General features: G+C 52.6%; 5 protein-coding genes across 5 annotated transcripts; 3 read left to right on the plus strand and 2 right to left on the minus strand.

Annotated features, from left to right (window-relative positions):
* Nucleotides 1-167: 167 nt before the first annotated feature.
* Nucleotides 168-838, plus strand: ACRALDRAFT_1067568 (uncharacterized protein; the record flags this gene model as incomplete). Its single annotated transcript, XM_071017461.1, has 3 exons — nt 168-334; nt 374-386; nt 497-838. 3 exons carry the CDS (start codon nt 168-170, stop codon nt 836-838), a joined length of 522 nt encoding a protein of 173 aa, XP_070878710.1.
* Nucleotides 839-1,871: 1,033 nt separating this feature from the next.
* ACRALDRAFT_1027212 (uncharacterized protein) lies at nt 1,872-3,064 on the minus strand (the record flags this gene model as incomplete). The annotated part of the gene is made up of 2 exons (XM_071014814.1): nt 1,872-2,702; nt 2,786-3,064. The coding sequence occupies 2 exons, from the start codon at nt 3,062-3,064 to the stop codon at nt 1,872-1,874; spliced, it is 1,110 nt and encodes a 369-aa protein (XP_070878711.1).
* Nucleotides 3,065-3,822: 758 nt separating this feature from the next.
* Nucleotides 3,823-5,265, plus strand: ACRALDRAFT_206215 (uncharacterized protein; the record flags this gene model as incomplete). The annotated part of the gene is made up of 1 exon (XM_071021993.1): nt 3,823-5,265. One exon carries the CDS (start codon nt 3,823-3,825, stop codon nt 5,263-5,265), a length of 1,443 nt encoding a protein of 480 aa, XP_070878712.1.
* Nucleotides 5,266-5,487: 222 nt separating this feature from the next.
* Nucleotides 5,488-6,975, minus strand: ACRALDRAFT_2038499 (uncharacterized protein; the record flags this gene model as incomplete). Its single annotated transcript, XM_071020886.1, has 2 exons — nt 5,488-6,664; nt 6,755-6,975. The coding sequence occupies 2 exons, from the start codon at nt 6,973-6,975 to the stop codon at nt 5,488-5,490; spliced, it is 1,398 nt and encodes a 465-aa protein (XP_070878713.1).
* Nucleotides 6,976-9,950: 2,975 nt separating this feature from the next.
* On the plus strand, nt 9,951-12,510 carry ACRALDRAFT_1079295 (uncharacterized protein; the record flags this gene model as incomplete). Its single annotated transcript, XM_071018889.1, has 2 exons — nt 9,951-10,179; nt 10,288-12,510. 2 exons carry the CDS (start codon nt 9,951-9,953, stop codon nt 12,174-12,176), a joined length of 2,118 nt encoding a protein of 705 aa, XP_070878714.1. The 3' UTR covers nt 12,177-12,510.
* Between the last annotated feature and the right edge of the window lie 230 nt (nt 12,511-12,740).

The raw sequence follows: 12,740 nt of genomic DNA on the forward strand, positions 1-12,740 counted from the left end.
AATTTCCCTTCACTTGCTCCTGCCAGGAGTTCTTCAGACTTCCCTTCCCCTATACCTGCCGACATCGCCATACCCTCTATCACTATCATTGACTCTTCTCCTGATTTCTTGTCACATTGTCTCCGAGGCTGACGATATGTAACAGGATTCACCGCTTATCTAACGAGATGTCTTCACCTGCTAAGGAAGGCGGTGGCTGGACCGCTCAGGCTGAGCGGGAGTTGGTCCTAGCTGTCTGGACCAGCGAGTACCCCGAGGGCAGAAAGATAGACTGGTCCCGTGTCAAGGAGATAATGGATCAAAGAGGTTATGGATTCACTGGTAGTGCCATGAGGTAAGTTGGGCCCTCTACCCAGACCTGGTTTTCATCTAGCACCCAGGGCCAGGTATTTCACTCATCTTTTCTTTTTGTTCAAAATCTCATGTTTCAACAAACTGCCAGAGCACTTCTCGTCCCAGAACCTGAATTAACCAACCATCTCCTACCACTAGCCAGCGTTGGTCCAAGAAGATCATGAAACAGTGGCGTGCCGGCCTGGATCTCTCCGAGAGTCCTCATGGCCGAAAGCGGGGATGTGCTGCCGGCAGCCGCAAGAATGGCAAGGGCCGGGTGACAGAGGAGATGACCGTTGCCGCTCTGGATGCGGGCGGCGATGATGATGACCCTGCCAACGGTTCCAACGAATCCCCCAGCGCCAAACGCATAAAGACTGCAGCGAATGACGACTCTGACACCGACCACACCATCGACTTTTCTAGCAAACAGAAGACGCACGCGCGCCGCAACGTTACTTCTGCCACGAAGGCGACCAAGGTCGAGTCTGACTCCGAGGAGTAGGTGCTTCCGAAAAGACTGTCCTGATACTTCTTCGAGAAAAGAGAAATGAACCGATCTTGAGGCTAATGGACGTGATTAGGACCAACAAGATCAAATATGAGATCTAGGGCCGACACTCCACAGGTCAGTCAAAGTCGATAGAGCGAGGTGATATTCAAGAAAGAGTAGACTCGCCACTCGAGCTATACGTGGTGGTGGGTTAACATCTTGGTTGCGAGGCGGACAGGAGTCTGTTTCTCATGCTGTCTAGCCCCTGAACAGACAACCGCCGCCATCACGGTTGGTTCATGCGTTTGCTTCTCGGTGGCACCGTGACACACGGCCCCGCCTCTTCTCTTGGCTTCTTACATCTTCCATACCTGGCAAATGGATAGACTTTGCCTTATAGTACCAGAACCGACTTTCAAACCTAGGTATTCTGAACTGTACAAAGACAAATTGGTGACATGAGACCTTTCGATCCGACTAAAGCCACCCCCCAAACCAAAGCCAGCAACTCTTGCCAATGAGTTGAATAGATAAACACGCTAGTGACTTGTCCTGGGTTCTCCTCAAATGAATTGGATGCGAAAAGGGAAGGCAATAAGGGAGAAATACATGGTGGTAGGGGATAAGATAGGTCAGCGAGATTACAACGTACCAAGACCATAACCGCTTCCCCTAGAGCAGGTACGCAGAGTACAGGCATGGTGCGCCAGAAATCATCGTAGCCGGGCAAAGGGCTGTAACTTTCCTGGCGGTTTAACTGTCTAGCGCCATCTTATAATAGAAGATGGTGAGGAACGAACCTGGAATAAATGGAGCGGGCACGGTTAGTTACTACGTGTAGTATGGGTATGAATGAGAAGCATTCCTGGCAGAACTGCTCTCCTCACTGTTAAATCGAACCCCTGAAGGCGTGACTGACGGCCTGTGGCCGTGTCTATTTGTCCTCCTCCAATATCGCAAATACAATCCCTGAACGCCGTGAGGTTTCTTGACCAACAAACGCCAATGACCTGTTGTCTCTCCTGGGACTTCATCCCATTTTCATTCATTTGCCGTCCAACCTCCGTCCCTCGCTGGGGGCTTTCTTTTCGGGTGCCGGCGACTTATTCTCGGCATCGCCTTTCCTCTTCACAGCACCACGGAGTGTCTGGCCCTGCCCGGCAAAGTGCGGCCGGTTCGCATTTTCCTTCTCCCGCTCCTTATCCTCTGCCGTCTTGACCGGCTTGATCTCGTAGCCCAAGAAAAGCTTGTTCGGGGGAAGGCGAAGCGGCATGGGACCATTGGTCCTACGCGGGAGCGGAGCCGAGGCCGGAGGGTTGGATGAAACGCCGGACATGGGCGTCGCGGTCTGTGGCGTTGCGGTCTTGCTTCCCTTTTGAGGCTTGAGTCTCTGGCCCTCGCCGTAGAACCTGGAGGTAGATGTCGTTGCGGAGGGTGCGATGGAACTATAGTTGATGGACTGCGCCATTGTCCCCTGGTTGTGAAGCAAGCCACCCGCAGGAAGGTTACCGCGACCGCTCCGCGGCGTACTGGTGCCACTACCGCGAGGTTGCCGCTCTGGCTCGACGTAGCCTACAGGAGGGGCAAAATCGACCTCGACGTCCGTCTCAATCATGCTGACACCCATCTTCTCCGTTTCGGGCTTGACTTCCAACACAGCTACGTCGTAGATCTCGTCGTTATACTCGAAGTTGAACACGTCGCCCTTGGTCAAGGTGGCAAAGTTCCTGAAGGCTTTTTCTAGCACGGCTTTGGGGTCGCTAATTTCAAGGAAGTTGACCGATTGCGGTTGAAGCTTGACGTGTCGGGCGAGCTCGAGAGACGTAGTCTTGATCTGGATGAGGTCGCCGACATCGAGGCCTAAGGTTTGCATCATCTGCTCCTGTCAGTGGTGGTGCCGAGAGCGATTACAACCAGGAAAAGGAGAAACCAGTTCAAGAGAATGTCTGTATCACGTACCCACTGTGGCAGGTATGCCTTTCCCTCCTCAGCAACAAACTCCAGTACACCCGCGTGTGAGTGCTTCCCTTTCTCGCCATTAATGATCTCCATGATTAGCGGCCACTGCACATGCAGTTTTGAAACCTTGTCGAGGGCAGATGGCGGGAGAAAGATTTTGGAGCCGTAGTTGAGATCAGGCCGCTCAGGGCCAGGAGCAAAAGCCATAGGATAGCATCGGTAGTATTCGTCGAAGCGCTGGATGATAGGCCTCCGGCCGCCCCGGGCGAAGTCATACATATCGGCCTCACTGGGATCGAAGCGGAACTGAAAAATCGAGGGTCAGCAGGCAGGACGAGAGTCTAGGAGAAGACTGGGGCGAGGTATCGTACCATGGCTGATAACCTAATGTCGGCAGCTGCTGCGATAGAGGGGTCCAAAGGAGCCACTCGTGGCAGAGGAAAGCGGGAGAGTTAGACGGTCGGTTCTGCGTATCACAAGTGCCGCAGTTGCAAGTGTTGAAGAGCTGGCGTATCCAAGTGTGAGCTGGAGATAGATGTATGGGCTTTAACGAACTGTTGCAAGGTGGAGGAAGAGGTGGGACCTGAACAAGAGAACGGTGGCAGCTTCAGCGGAGTGGGTGGTTTGACAGGGGATGACGAAAGACGCCGAAGCCTGAGCTTACCTACCTACCTTTGTACCTTGTGGACTACTTGCGTACCTATTTAAGGCTGACTGGTTACGGTACATGTCTTTCCTATCTATGTTCCGCATGTCACCTTTTGCCTCGCGGAACTTCTGCCACATTGACTGTAGTAATAGAGTACCGGAACCACTAACAAGTACTAGTACCTGCTGGAAATGCTGAGCCCACTCAGCATTGACCTAGGTACAACCTACGAAGACGTATCGTATCACGTAATTTCGATAAGCTACCTTTTAGCTGCAACGCCTCGAAAGCTTCTCGACATCTGAAAGCAAGCCAGCCCAGCCCCTCCCTTTAACAAACGATTTATTGATCTTGGACGGAACATCTTTGAAGGAAATTATATTAGCCCATGGCATCGAGACTTTCAGCAGCGCGACCCAGGCGCGCAGGGGAGAACTTTGCGCGCACCCACCACCTCGATGATGACGAGCGCGATTCCAAGAAAGTCAAATTCGACATTCGCAACCCTTCAGCCTTGGCTCCCGACGCGCGGGAAGAGGACGAAATCTTGGATGCCGATGTTATTGGCACCGGTGCCGCCACCAAGCGAGGAGCTGTCAATCTCGATGGCTACGACAGCGATTCGGATGTTGAGACTTTTCACGCCCGCGCCGAAAAGCGGTCGAGGGGCAAAGGAGATCCGAATATCCTAGAGCAACTCGACAACTATGACGCTACCGCTACCGGAAGCGGTGCGAACGACAAAGGAGGCACGGCCAGCGAGAATGATGACGACGATGACGACATGTTCGCTGGAGATAAGGAGGAAGACGACAAGCAACACACGAGTGCCGAGGGAGAGGACTCGCTCGCGGCACGGAAGAAGAGCAAGGAAGTTCGGTTTCTCGACGACGAACTCATCCAGGGCCAAGAGCTGCAGAGTAAAAGTGGGGGACAAATACGTCTGGACGATAAGGAGAGTAGCGACGACGAGGAAGACATTGCGCTGGCCATACAAGAGGAGGGCGTGGACGAAGAGGTGGGACTCGGCGGCTTGAAGCGCAACGCGCCGAAAGTGGAGGCTTTCAACATGAAGGAGGAGCAGGAGGAGGGCCGTTTCGACGCCGAGGGCAACTACATTCGCAAAGCCGCCGACCCGGACGCCGTGCACGACCGCTGGCTTGAGGGCGTCAGCAAGAAGGAGATGAAGAAGGCCGCCGCGGCCCATGAGCGGCGCCAGGCCGAGGCCCGACGTGCCCGCATGGCTGACGACTCCCTCGTCACGACTGACCTGCTGCGCACTCTCATCCTGCAGCTCGAGAAGGCTGAGACGCCGCTTGAGGCGTTGGCAAGGCTGGGCAAGGGCCAAGCGAAGCAAAAGAAGATTCCCAAATGGAAGCTGAAGAAGCAGGCCAAGGGCGGGGACAGCATGGACATCGACCAGCAGCAGCAACAGCCGCAATTGGACCCCGAACAAGCCCGGATCAAGGAGGCCATTGACATCATCACGGACGCCGCCGACAAGCTGCTCAGCCGAGACCATGCGGAGATCTACGACCAGGAGAGGGAGCTGCTCGTTCGAGAATGGCAACGCGAAACAGGCGAGGAATGGTCAGAACCGCGACAGGAGAGCGGCGAGGTGGCCAAAGATGGCGGCGGGTCGGCGGCTCTCACCAAGATGTGGGAGTTTCGTTGGACAGACGGCCGAGACGCCGCCGAGAAGCAAGGCCCTTTCGATGCTGCCACGATGAAGGCCTGGCAAGATGCTGGTTACTTCGGAGAGGGCGTCGAGTTTCGGCCTGCCGGTGAGGAAGGCGCCTGGACCCGCATCGCAAATTTCGATTTGAGTTGATCAAACCAAAAAGAAAAGTTCAAAAAGGCAAAGACGACATCCATCATACCGATCGAAAGGCTACACGAGAAACTGGCAACAAGTTTTGCTTATGACGTCCGCCGTTTCTACCTGCTTTTTGTGATCGTACAGTGCAGTTCTCTCTATTCATGTCCCTGCGTACCAGTCCACGCCTGCAATACCCCAAAAACGCCAAAGAACAAGACAAGTTTGAAGGAACATTTAGCTCACATCCATCGCCTCACCGTGGCCATTAGTCACGCTGAAGTCGACCCCGCCGTCTTTACCTATCAACCTCTTTTCAGACTCGCCGACGAACTTGACGCTGCGGGCAGGGTCGTAAAAGAGCTGAAAACTGCGTTGTACGTCCGCAATGGCGACTTCCTTGGCCTTCCGCTTGGTCGAGATGAGCTGCGACGTGGTGATCAGGTTGCTCGCGTACCGGAGACCGGCCTCCTGCCCGATCTTGGTCAACAGCGCCATTGCATCGGGTGACACATCGACTTCTTCCTCCTGTGCCCGGATGGTGAGGATCTGCTGGATTTGGTCCGAGGAGTAGGGGTGGGTATGGATAATGACAACCCGGTCCAGGAAGTCAAGGGGCATCCCGTGGGGGCTGCTGTAATCTGTGCCGCGGATGCGGGAGTGGCCCCTGTTGCTGGCCATGATGACGATGGGCGCGAGGTCGTCCTCGAGAGCGCGGTTGACGTACGAGAATGACTCGATGTCGAGCATATGGACCTCGTCAATAAATAGAACGCCAGGCACAATTTCGGCCTTGCCCTCCTCCTTCCACTCGCCCACCTTGGTATTAATCTGATCTCTGATCTCGCTCCGAATCTCGCCCGTGTCGCCGGAAAAGAGGGCCAGGAAGCCCTGTGTTCTCGAGTTGATGACGTCAATCTCGTGCAGCGAAACGGTGTGGACGATTTCTTTCCTCTTTTGCAACTCGCCGTCGGGGCACTGGAGGAACTTGGTATCAACGCCCATGGCGTCGTAATCACGGGAGCGAGCGTACGAACGACCCAGCTTTGTGATTTTCCCCGACGCCTTGTCGATGGAAATAATGTCCCCGGCCATGACACGCTCCTTGGTCATGGCATCAATCATCTTGGTGCCCATGTCGTACACGGCCTCCATGTCGGTCGTCTTGATGGTCAGCTTGCCCTGTTTGGCGCCACCGGTAACGCTGCGGTCGATCTGAATCTCCACCACCTCGCCCTCCATGATCTCGCTCTCCTCCTTGATGCGCACACCGATGGATTTCCGGAATGCTTGCGTCAGAGCTTCCGTTTTGGACATTTCGAGAGAAAAGATTTCCGACGCGGCGAGGCTTGTAAAGGGGACGTCGGACCCGAGGGACTGGGCCATGCCCATGGCAATCGCGGTTTTACCTGTGCTTCACGGGAGAGCCGTGTCAGCCGAGAGCGTGAAACAGAGGGAAGCAGAAGAGTGTCGAAACTGGGAGCGCGTAGTCGGTTGTATTTACCTGGGAGGGCCAGCAATGAGAACTGCGCGGCCGGCGATTTTGCCTTCCTTGATCATTTGCAGAATCACGGCGGCCGCTTTCCTTGCCTTTTCTTGGCCGACAAGGCCTTGCGATTCCGGGCGTGGCTCCAGAGACGTGCCATCGACGCCGAGTCCTCGAATGTGTGAATGTGCGGCGATGAGATTGAGCCCCCGGAGCTCTTTCGATTCGGAAACCGTCATCACAGGCTACCAGATTGCAATGCGTAAGCTCCATGTGTACAGACAAGGCTAAGGGAATTCCCGGAAGGTAGGCTTACAGCAGCCATCTTGACAGACGATGTGATTCAAGTATCCGTACCGTGGCGACTGATATCGATGGTTTCAAGAGATGGCAGTTGAGCTTGATCGACAAACAAGGCTGATGCAAGAGCTCCGTCGAATTGAAGGAAGAAAGATGCGACGGAAAAATTGGGTGGAGTCTTACTGCAATGGTACATGCTGCATGTACCGTGCTGCAGCACACAGTGGGTTTCAACATGAATTGTACAGTACCTAGGTAGCTGTAGGCATCACTACATACACAGTAATTTTACCTGTACTCCGCAGTAATGGTACCAAATCCGGCAATCAATCAATCGCGCTTGATCCAGACGTCAGAGGCTTCACAGGAGGATCATCTTACGAATACACGCTCGTCTACACTGCAATGCCGGTGCACGAGTCTCAAGATGCGAGAAAATTGGGTACACGGTATTGTGAGGTCGATACGTTCCGGTGCCGTTCCGGTGCGCTGAAACGAGCATTTGATAAGTGGAAGACGGCTGTCTATTACCCGCGCCTGCCTACAGCTACTTCGTATGGTCGGCGATTTGGTAAAAGTGTACGAAGCAAGGTTATCTCACGATCTACGTATGCGGCGGCTAAATAGTGCCAGAACTGCAACTGATTCAATAGGTGAGGGACGGAGCCAGATTCACTGCAGCCAGACGTAGAACGTACGAGTTCATAAAAAGAAATAGAAGAAGTAATCGAGGAGGTTCAGCTCCCTCCCCTGGTCGAAGGATCTCCCGTCTTACAGGCCAGCCGATTCAGAAAAAGATAGTGGTTGCACGTACAACGTACTTCCGTAACCACCCTGCGTGCAGTTCAAACTTACTCCATCGTCCAGTCCTGGCAGCGTTTCCGGTGTTCCCTCGGGTATAATCTCCGAGGTCCCTGAAGCTGCAGTTGTGGTGGCTGGATGATGCTGCAAAGATCGTCGACACGACAAGGCAGTAGTTCCCAGGGTCTATCCAACCAATGAACAATATTGTCACGAACGTGTCCGACTCTTTTGGCTTGCGGTTCTGCTCGACCTCGTACCCTGCCTATATTTCATGCCGTTTTGTGTGTTTCCAGTGGCCTGGGAAATGGATCCAAGTTCATGACCATATACACACGTATAGGCAGAACCATAAAAAATGGGTACTTTCCTCGTCGATATAACTTCTCTCTCCATCCACCTTTTACCAAGGCCTTATCGTACAGTTTCGTCTTCTATCTTTAGCCTTAAATGTCTGAGCAACGGCAGGATCAGGCGGCCATAAGTGCCAGGATCGATCACCTACGGACGGAAATGGAGAGACTTCCTTTCCAGCGGCATAATATCCAATCTATTGTTGAGTATTATCGCCGATGCTCATGGACGCCTACCGTACATCGACTTTGTCGCTCACCAATGTACGTTGTATGTCTAAGTATGGACAATTCACTTTGGGGTTCTACTAAAACCATGCCCGGCCATCAGGCTAGACTACTATACCTAGGTAGTGGAGTGCCTATTGCACTACACGCATCGTATAACATGGTTGTTATCGGTTAATAATCGAAACGCATAGAAAAAGGATTCTACTTGAAATAAATTTTCCACGAGACTCATTCCAGCTGGTTTTCTATAGTGGCTTCCAGTCAGTCTCTAACATATTTAGGTAGAGGCCCGTTATTCCGACTGTACCACTTGGTTATTCCGACTGTAGTTCTAATCAGACCCAATCTTCCTACTACCTTATCGATCTACGTCGTCAATCTACGTCGTCAATCTACGTCGTCAATCTACGTCGTCAATCTACGGAATAGAAGGCGGCGCGTTCGTTGTCTCGTCACAGGAATAAGATAGCCGTGGCCGTGGGCGTGGGCGTGGGCGGCGTGGACGTGGAAGAGGAAAAGGCGTTACTATTACTGCTGCTATTAGCTTCGATCGAACTGATGAGCTTGTCCATCCATACAACGCAATTAATCCGAGTAATCAAATTAATCAACTTGTCAAAGGACGTTGGAGACTAGACCGTAGCTACGAAGTACTGTAATCATTGGTATTCCGAAGGGTCTATCTATATTATATATGTGAACTACAGTCGGAATAACCAAGTGGTACAGTCGGAATAACGGGTCTCTATAGGTATCAAGAAGTAGACATAAATAATATTATAAAGTAATAAACACTCTCTTTGTTTTATAATTAATCAAACCGACCCACTTTTCTCTATATCTTATTTCTTTGCTAGGATAGTCTATAGTGTATATATACACTAGTATTCCGTCTATTAAACTACTAGCTGCTATTTAACATGGTTTAGCTTCAAGAAGAGTTTGTTAGGTTGGGTTTAGTATGCAGGTGGCCGCTAGCCCTGTAGGTAGAGAACCCACTCTTCTCTTTGTCACCACGCGCCAAGAGCTGAAATACTCTCCTTTCTCTCTCCGTCACCCCTGCGCACAACTTATATTCTCTGGAATTCAAACAGTTCAAAGCAAGGTGCATAGAGACCTGTTCTATCTGTTTGTAATAGGCTCCTCTGCTGTCTTCAGCATGCCCATGCGGGCGAGAACAACTCCGTTCTCTGAGCTGGCTGTTATCTATGACCTTGGCCGAGTCGCCATGGTGCACTTCACAGCAAATTGAACCTCTCCGGCACCTATCCTGTTCTGTCCGACTCCGTGTTTTATTTGCTATTTGGCATGTTAGATACCCCTTCTTTCCTTCGACTGCGTCTTCGTTTAAATTTTCCTTCATCATACCACTACCGCCTTTCCTGTGTCTCTCGACCAGCTGCGAAACCCGCGTCGACGACGTGTAAAATACCTTCTAGCCGAGCTGGCTGGGCGAACTGATAGCTCCGCTACAATCGAGCCAATTTGACTTTTCCTCGTCCGAGTGCCTGTCTGAAGACATTTTGCACATGTCCAACAGAAGGCCCGAGGCGGAACGCCGCCGCTCCTCCCAGTTTGATTTCTCCAATCGACGGGATGGGGAAAGAGAGAGTGACGATGCTCGGAGTCGAGACAGCCGAGAAAGAAACACCAACCCCGACCGCTTGCCGTACCACGGTCGGCCCTCCTCCGATGACCGACATCCACCTCTTCCGTCAGCTAAAGCTTCGACCAGTCGAGGGCCTGATCCACCGCAAGGTAAAACCTCCCTGCATACCTTTCCTCTGAGACATATGGCGTGGGCCAGTAAGAGACCCAAAGATTGAAAAGCGTCTGGCTAACTGGGAATTTTGTCCTCGACGCCAGCATTGCAACGTTCATCGACTGCGCCTAGTGTTGGCAGCGCGAAATCGTCGACCAAGAGCTCACTTGACCCTGGCACCATGAAATTCAACGAAAGACTACGACCGGCGGTCAGTCTTCTCACAACGCGAGTCACCCTCAAGACACGAAAGGAAGCTGTAGACCAGTCCATCGGTCGATTGAAGCGCGAGCGCGAGAAGACGCAGGCGAGATACCCGGACTTCCCTTCCGTACGCGACTTGCACCACCGCCAGGAAGAGAGGCTGCAGCAAGAAGCCCAAGACATAAAGAAAGATCTGGACGTCAATTCGGATCGGTTAAATTCGAGCATACAATCGTTCGCCGCGACCCTGCAGAAATTCTGCGCGGATGCCGTTACCAAGTCTCTCGGGGACGGCCACGCCAATGCCCAAAATAGCTCGGTGACTGTGAAGCTCGATGCCCTTGCCAACCGTACCTCGCAGCTAGAAAACCAACTCAAGGAAGCCACCAACGAACTTCGGTCTCTCAGACAAGAGAACGAGGAACTAAAATCCAAAATAAATGGGGCCATCAATCAAAAAGTGGATGCTTTGATGGATGGGCACTCTAAACTTCAAAGGAACATCGAAGACTTGAGAGCCGGGACGAAGAAGACACCAGTTGAGGGGTCGAAATCCCCGGAAGCCGACGCGCATGTGCAAGCACAGCAGCTCGTCGAGCTTAGAAGCAGGATGGAGTACATTGAGAATTCGCTCACTGAGCTCGATCCCGAGTTTGTGCAGGGCGCCTGTCATGATTTCACGTTGAAGCTGCCCCAGGTCCAGCAAGACCTCGATACGCTGCGGGCTGAAATCCAGGCGAAGCCGATGCCGGCCGACCAGACATCCTCGGCACAGGAGGGAGTCATGGCTGACATCAAATCGCTACGGGCGGAAATGGTCACCCAGTCACAGCTGCGAGAAGCAACTGAAAAATTCCAGTCATCGCAGATCAATATTGCCTCGACGTTTGGGCGGAAAATGAACCATATGCAAGAGCACCTTAATAGATTGAATGAGCGTGTCCAGCCTGTGCAAGGTGATGGTGGCCTCGACAAGACACAGCCGGCCGAACCGACCGCTTCCGAGGGCGGAAGTGCGCCGGATGGGACAAAGGCAGAGGCGAACTGGAATAGTGATGAAGCCCGCATTCAAGCGCTGGAGACCGCTCGGGCGGCTCGAGCGGCGGCTCAGCAGCAACAGCAACGGCAGCGCACGCCCGCCGCGACTGCATCTACTTTGCCTACTACATCCACCTCGCCTCGCATATCCACCTCACCTACCACATCTACTTGGCCTACTACTACATCTGAGCTCACGTCAGTGCGCGAGGAATTACGAACTCTCCAGGGCCAATTCAAGGCCCAGAATGCGACATACATATCTCTGGAGCGCATGGCCGAGGTTACGGCCTCGACCGAGGAAGCTATGCGAAAGCTATCGGCGCGAATCCAGGCCGTAGAAGAAGCTCAAGAAGCAGCAGAGCGTGCGAAACGGGCGGAAATTGAGACGCATAATTTTCCACAGAAGGTCGAATGGTTGTTGCGGAAGACGCAAGAGAACGACGCAGCACGTAGCTCCCTCGAGCACACTCAGGCTTCTATACGGCAGGCGCTCAACACCCTAGAGGGCAAATATACCAACCTTACAACGGACGACCTATTAAGGAAGATCATGGACCATACGCAGCCTCATCGACCAGTCGTTCAGATGTTAGAGGCTCTTCAATCGCGGGTATCTGCTTTAGAGGGCAAGCTCGCATCACTCCACGCTCAGAACGGGGAACCTGCGACAAAGAAGCGGAAGATCAACGGGTATAACGAGTCGCCTAGTCTATCGACGAATAGCGTTGCCGAAGGAGGAGAGACGTAGGCGACAAAGATAGCCCGTGCTGCGTATATAGGTGGCTATATGTCATAGGTTTTGTGTGAGGAGTGAAGAGAGTCGTCAAGACTATAACAAGAATAGGTCACGAAGCTGACCTTAGGGGGGGAATAATTATAAGATTATTCGTTAAGCCCTTTTAACTCAGGACTTAACGGGAAACACCCTACTTAAGGACCAGTGACTATCCTCCTTAGGATTAGTATATAATAACCTAAGGCTCTAAGACTATAGGTCTTAGGCTAGCTTAATAATCCTAAATATAACTCGGTCCTAGATATCCCTAGGGTTAACCTTAGGGCCGGTTCCGGGTTCTTAACGTATTCCTTAACGCCTCTAAGTCCTATCCGATTCCCTTAAATAAAATATCTCTAATATCACGCCCCTCCTTCTAAGGCTCCTATCTACGGGAGCCGGTAACCGTTACTAGTCCGGCCCGTCCGTTAATCTACCCCGACCTAGGGACGGATAGGCCGGCCTAAACTCCACCTATTAGGGCCACTAACTCCCTCCTCGTCCTCCCGAAGCCAAACCAGTTATCCCCCGTAACCT

The sequence above is a fragment of the Sodiomyces alcalophilus genome (assembly GCF_042370955.1).
Source record: "Sodiomyces alcalophilus JCM 7366 unplaced genomic scaffold ACRALscaffold_1, whole genome shotgun sequence".
Classification (NCBI taxonomy): Eukaryota; Fungi; Ascomycota; class Sordariomycetes; order Glomerellales; family Plectosphaerellaceae; genus Sodiomyces; species Sodiomyces alcalophilus.